Source organism: Hirundo rustica, chromosome 36 (assembly GCF_015227805.2).
Source record: "Hirundo rustica isolate bHirRus1 chromosome 36, bHirRus1.pri.v3, whole genome shotgun sequence".
Classification (NCBI taxonomy): Eukaryota; Metazoa; Chordata; class Aves; order Passeriformes; family Hirundinidae; genus Hirundo; species Hirundo rustica.
The window spans coordinates 281,416-287,415 of record NC_053485.1 but is presented as its reverse complement, the minus strand read 5'-3'; the positions used below and the strand labels follow the sequence as shown (position 1 = coordinate 287,415).

At 49.7% G+C, this 6,000-nt stretch overlaps 1 protein-coding gene across 1 annotated transcript; it reads right to left on the bottom strand.

The window, feature by feature from the left end:
• Positions 1-97: 97 nt before the first annotated feature.
• Positions 98-4,884, bottom strand: IL4I1 (interleukin 4 induced 1). Its single transcript, XM_040088747.1, has 7 exons — positions 4,872-4,884; positions 2,974-3,239; positions 2,314-2,426; positions 1,938-2,139; positions 1,481-1,549; positions 1,103-1,236; positions 98-923 (listed from the first exon to the last, which is right to left on the bottom strand). Exons 1-7 carry the CDS (start codon positions 4,882-4,884, stop codon positions 98-100), a joined length of 1,623 nt encoding a protein of 540 aa, XP_039944681.1.
• Between the last annotated feature and the right edge of the window lie 1,116 nt (positions 4,885-6,000).

Here is a 6,000-nt window from a genome sequence, read left to right as displayed (position 1 = left end):
GACACCCAATTCTTTAACACCTTCGCTGCCGATGAATTCTGCTGATTTTTCTTGGGAAGAACCAGATTCCACCACCAAAAGATGTCTGGGGGCATGCTCAGAGCTCTTCCCTCTGCGTGAGTCTCCCAGACCCCTCCCTGTCTGACACGGCGGCCTCGCCGCTGTCGTGGTGGATGTTGCTGGCGGCCCTGATGGCCGATTTCATGGCAGTGTCGATCCAGGCGTGGGGCTGGGCCGCGTGTTCCCCGGCAAAGTGCACCCGGCCCTCGTGAGCAAAGAGGGCCCGCGAGTAATCCACGAACTGGTACGGGGTGAAGGCAGCGAAAGCCCCCAGGGAGTGTTGGTCCAGCTGCCACTTCTGGATCACATGCTGGTCACAGGTGTACTGCAGGTACTCCTTGCTCACCTGGTGGATGTCCGCCAGGTCTTGGAGCACCACATCCACACACTTCTCATCTGTGAGGGGCAGGAAGAACTCGGCATCGTTGTTCCAGGTGTAGGAAGCCAGGATGACGCCCACCCCACTGGAGAAGTTGTGGCTGGGGTAGTAGATGAAGCGGGAGGGGCGGTCGGTGACGGAGTACCCTCCGCGGATCCCATCCTTCTCCCAGAACTTCTCAGAGCATGCCAGGATAATTTTGGAGGCACTTGCATAGTTGATGGAGCGCAGGGCGTGGGCCTTGGCAGGGGACAGTGGTGGCAGGAACTGGATGTGCCTGGTAGCTTTGGCACTGGAGGTGACAAGGACGTAATCTGCAGTGATGATGGTCGGGGCGAGCGTGTCCGGAGCACGGTAGAACACTCGGACTTTGTTGTCCTTCGTCATGATCTTCTCCACAGTGCAGTTGAACCGGACAACGTTGGGCAGCGCCTTGTGGAAGGCTCTGGGCAGTTGGTCAAACCCTCCAGTGATTTCATCAAAGCTGGAAGGGAGGAGAAGTGGGAGATGCGGGAAGGGTTTAGGGAGTGTAAAAACCTGAGCTCTTCTGGAGACGCCAGCCGAGCTTGGAGGCCCCATCGAGCCGCGAGTGGTTCCTGTTTGGAATCACTCTGACGTTTCCTGTTGTTGGGAACAGGGTTGGGCTGAAGGGACAGCACTCACCTCTCATCAGAGAAGATGTCAAAGTCCCACAGTGAGGCGAGGAAGGACAGGTAAAACCCGGAGTCCTCATTCAGCAAGTCACCGATCATGTCAACAGCTCCTCGACTCAGTCCCCCCACCTTGATCAAATATTCCTGGACATCCCAGGAGAAGAGACCCAGCTTGAGGCTGATACCCCAGTTAGGGCTCCACTGGAGCTGTGCTGGCTCCTTTCTCAGCATTTTTTTAAGTAGAAGGGATCATTCATTAGGGAAAGGCATCCAAAAGGTGACAGAGGATGGCATTAGAGTGACGCAGACGGACCCTTCTCAAAGCAGGGAAAGCAGGTTAGTTATCAAGAGCTGGGATTAAATTTGCCCTCGAGGCCAAGCCCATTACCTTGGTGGAGAAGGAGTCGTGTTGAGCCAGATACTTCTTGCAATCAGTGGTCTGGAACTTCTTTAAAGCCTGGAGAAGAAACGCCAATATTTTCACTGGAAAAAGATCCATTGCCCAAAGTGCTGCCTAAAATTCTTTCAGGATTTCAGGGTTTGGTAACCCCTGAAACTTCTGGACATCAAGTTTTGGGCAGCTGTGCCTTGGTGTTGCATTTTCTGCTCATCCAAGTCCAGGCGGACTCTTTCCGAAGGATTTCTTGTGGACAAAGAAGGGTTTTGCAAACCACCTGCCCTTGTTTTTGAACAAGCCTCTCTGCTTTTCACTCCAAAAGGACCCTGTTCTTCCCCAGTTCATGGCCAACTCTTCTCCAGCTTCTGGCCAAGTCTTCCCCAACTTACAGGCAAGACTCCCCCAACTCATTGTTCAGGTGAGGGGACACCACAGGAAAATCTTGTACCTTGTTCAGTACCTCCCGGTACAGTTGGACAGAGCTCTTGCCCCTCTCCGATGGCTTCACTGTGTAATTCAGGATGTCAGGGTTCCTGTTTACCTCCTCAGCCCTCACCCGGACACCCTTCAGGAAGTACCAGGTGTTGTTGTCCCTCTGGATGAAGGGATTCAGCTTCAGGTTGAACTGGCGGATGAATTCACGGACAAGCCTGGGAAAAGAGCAGAGCGATGGTGCCAAGAGCCAATAGCCACCCCCCCAGCTCTGCCACCAGGGCATCTTGTCCCCTTGGCACATATGCTGAGCCCCGGGAAAGAGATGGGGATGATCTGCTCCCCAAATGGGGCTGGTCCCTCACCTGATCACAGGGTGGACACGCCCTCACCTGTGCTTGCCTGGCAGGCGCATGGGTCCCAGCTCCACATACCAGTCCTGTCCCTCAGGGCGGTACGTCCGGATCCGCCCCCCAACCCAGCTGCTCCTTTCCAGAATGGTAACCTAAAATAATTGTGTGGAGATTGGAAGTGTTGGGGAAATGGCTTGTTTGAAGTGAAACACCCCCAAAACAAGGTCCAGAGGGTGGGACAGATCCCCTTGGGATGGGAAATTAAGCACCTGTTGTTCCAAACCCTTCTCTGTTGGCCAAGACACCTCTGCCTACGGGGCAGTTTCTCATTTCCCGACTCCTGGGTTGCATTTGGACACCAGCTGTGGTGAGAAGGTTCTAATGGTGGTTCAGGATCAAATAGGGCTTTGAAAGCAGCACCAATCTGTCCCTCCATGCCTTGGAAACCCACTTTGAGACTCACAGGCTCCTTCGGATGATTTGGAAACCCATGGAATTTCTGCTGCCCTAAAGACAGAACCCAAAGGGCTTGTTTGATTTACAGGATCCAATCTCTGGGGAAATTATTAGAGACAAATCTTCCCTTCCCTTCCTTCTTCCACCACTGTGGTTGACCGACCGCATTTCCTTTTCCTTCAACAGCCTGGAAGACCTTTAGAGGAAGGGAACAAGCACGGGAGAGCCTTGTGGAATTCCCACCGTGTGCCCAGCGTCCCGGAGCAGCTTGGCTGCCGTCAGCCCACCGATCCCTGCGCCCACCACGACCACATGTGCCGGGTGAGCCGTGGGCTCCAGCCCATCCTGGACAATCCCCAGCAGCTCCTCGTAGTCCTGGTCATGGAGACAATACTCCGGAAAGCATGGAAACCGCTTGGCATTCAGGAGACCCACGAGCAGGAGGATTTGGAAGAGGACTGGGGAGAGAAGAAGAGAAGAGAAGAAAAAGGAATAACGTGATGTTGGCACTCAGGGTCCTTCCTGATGGCACAGACTGGCTGCAAGGATGTTGGTATCCAAGACCTAAAAAGAGGAACTGGGGTGGTTGTGAAATCCCTGGCACCAGCAGGTCCGTCATGGAAGGTGTCGAAAGATGTCAGTGATGGTGATTCCCATTTTTTAAAATCAACCCATAGATGATTTTTTAGTTCTCCATATTCAAGTTCTGCTTGTACAGCTGCTGTAGTGAGTTCCCAAAAGACTTTGACCTCCGTAGAATAAGCTCTGAAGCTTCCAAGAACAGCAATTAGTGTCACTCATGTGCAAAGAATGGAGGCACCTTGTTGTCCCCAGTGACCTTTCCCATACCTGGGTAATTTGGGGAGATTTTATGTGAAGGGTGGAGGGAAAAGACAGGACTGGGCAGATGGATCTGATGAAGACTTGCACAGACAGGAGATATGGAGATAAAATTTCCCAGAAAGATGGACAAGTTAGAGGGATGGAGAGACGGGATTTATCGTCTTTAAAATTCCCTAATTAAAATTTTTCTACTTAATTTTAGAGAAGAGAATTTTACTCTCCCTTAAAATTTCCTCCTTTAATATAATTTTCTTTTAAAAATCCCTCCCAAATTGAAATTCTCTCCTTTAAAAATTATTGTGTCTTTGAGATGCCCACAGGGAGCAGCAAACAGACCCAAAATGACCATTTCCACCAGAGCAGACACAACGTCATTTAACATTTTCACAGTGAAAGAAAATTTGGGCAGAGAACCACACTCTGTCCTGTTCTCCACCACACCCCACCCCTCACCCCCCCTCAGGATTTTCATAGTTTTGGTTTCTGTTTTCCAAAATAACTAAAGAGCAACTTTCGTTTTCTTTTGCTTCTCCTGAGTGCTGCCAATTTTCTTCTGGGGAAAACAAAAAGATTTGGAAATCCTGCTTTGGGTAATTCTCATTGCTGGAAAATCCCTGGGAATTGTAGGTTTCTCTTCTCAAGCAGCCACAGTTCTGCAAGAGATTTGGGGTGGACCTGCCAGAAATCCACCTCGGAGCCTTTATAATCCAACACCTGTGGCAGGTGTTTCAACAGCCCCTTGAACTGATCCAGACATCAATCATGAGTGTAAAAAATATTTAGGATGAATCTGCTCCAGTTGCCCTATTAACAACGGGATAAGGTTGGATTGACCTGCCCCGGTCACAGAATCATCAGGATTGGGTTGGAAAAACCTACGGACCATTTGTGAGATCCTCTTTGGAGATCAGAGCAAATACCCTGGGACCAGCTCTTGGAGGTGTCGGCTGGATCTCCACCTTCCATCAGGTGTTTTTTTGGGAAGATGTGGAGAACGGAGGCATCCTCTGGGATGGCCCTCAGAGACTCCAAGCTCATGTCTGTGTTTCCTAAAAAACCAGGATCATCCCATGCCCCAGATTTGAAGAGAGGTCTCCCCCTGCCCACGGTGTCCAGAGCTCCAGGTAACCATGGAGTGGTCCATCTGGAAAAAAGGGAGGTTTGTGGCTGTACTCTTGGGAGGTGGCAAAGAGATGGAACCAGATAGAACTAAAACAACAAACCCAGAAATCAAAGATGAAAGAAAAGCAGGAAAGAAACCCATTGAGAGCTCAGTACTGTGGGGAGGAGTCACTCACCAGTCCCACTCATCGCTCCAGGAGGAAGATGAATCCTCTGCTGAGACTGGAATTCATTTTATACCCTGGCTTAGGGCAAAAAAAAAAAAGCAACCTGGTGCTTCCAAAAAACCCTCTGCCAATCAGTGCAACCCGGAAAGGAGTGAAGTGGGATTTGTCGTAAGAAGGGGAACCAGTAATTGAGCAGAGTCAGTTCCTCTGCTGGTTTTTTTTTTTTTTTTTTTTTTTTTTCCCTTTACTCACTGAAGTAAAGCCACCAGTCTGCTGCAAGTTTTGGGATGTCCCATGTTTACCCCAACACGGTGACCGCACCCTGCTCCACCAAAGGCAGCAATTTCCCAGAAGCGGACAATGAGGTTAGGTTTTTTTTCCCCGGTATTACACAAAGCCTGCTGAAATCTAAACAGCCATCATGGGGATCCTTCTGAACCCTGGGGACACCTTGAGGTAGCATTCAAAATATAATTGCAGGGATGAAAATGAGCATTTCCAGGGAAAATTCATCTACTGGATGCTCTTGGGTGTTGACAATTTTGGCTTGATCTTACTTCCATTAGAACAGAGGGGATAAAGAATTGAGTGGGAAGGAGATCTTAAAGATCGTCTAGAACTTCACTGAAATGGCAAAAATTGGCTGTTTTTCTAGAACTGAGATCAGCATTTTTCCAGAATGGAGACCTTGGACTTCCAAAGCATCATAAACTCATCTGAGGAACCATCTCTTTGTTCTTGGACTGAGAGCTCTAGTCTCCTGCTCGGAGCCAACACCCTCACCGGGCTTTATCCTGTTCAACCACCACAAAACTGTGGGGTTTCACTAAATATGATGATAAAATATCTCACTATGGAGGAACATTCAGTCCAACAAAACTTAGGTAGAATTTTGGAGATTTGTGTCAATGGTCTTTGCGGATTGCATTTGTGGGATCTCCCGGTTTAGTTGGAATTGTGACGTTGGAACTGGGAGCTTGTGGTGCTGTGTTCAAGGGATCTCCTCAGGAGAAGCCACAATGTGGTTTTTGCCCAGAATTTTGCTTTTTTGGTGGAGTGTTGGGGTGTTTTTATGGTTCCTGCAGGATTCCCAATACCAGATTCCTGGTCGTAGGGGTCTGAAGGTAAACCAACAGGG

Excerpts from the sequence above, each read along its gene's own strand:
- IL4I1 (XM_040088747.1), bottom strand. Across the intron at positions 1,237-1,480 it reads ACGACTCCTTCTCCACCAAG|GAATATTTGATCAAGGTGGG; the intron begins GTAATGGGCTTG and ends TGGGATGTCCAG. Across the intron at positions 924-1,102 it reads GACATCTTCTCTGATGAGAG|CTTTGATGAAATCACTGGAG; the intron begins GTGAGTGCTGTC and ends CCTCCCTTCCAG.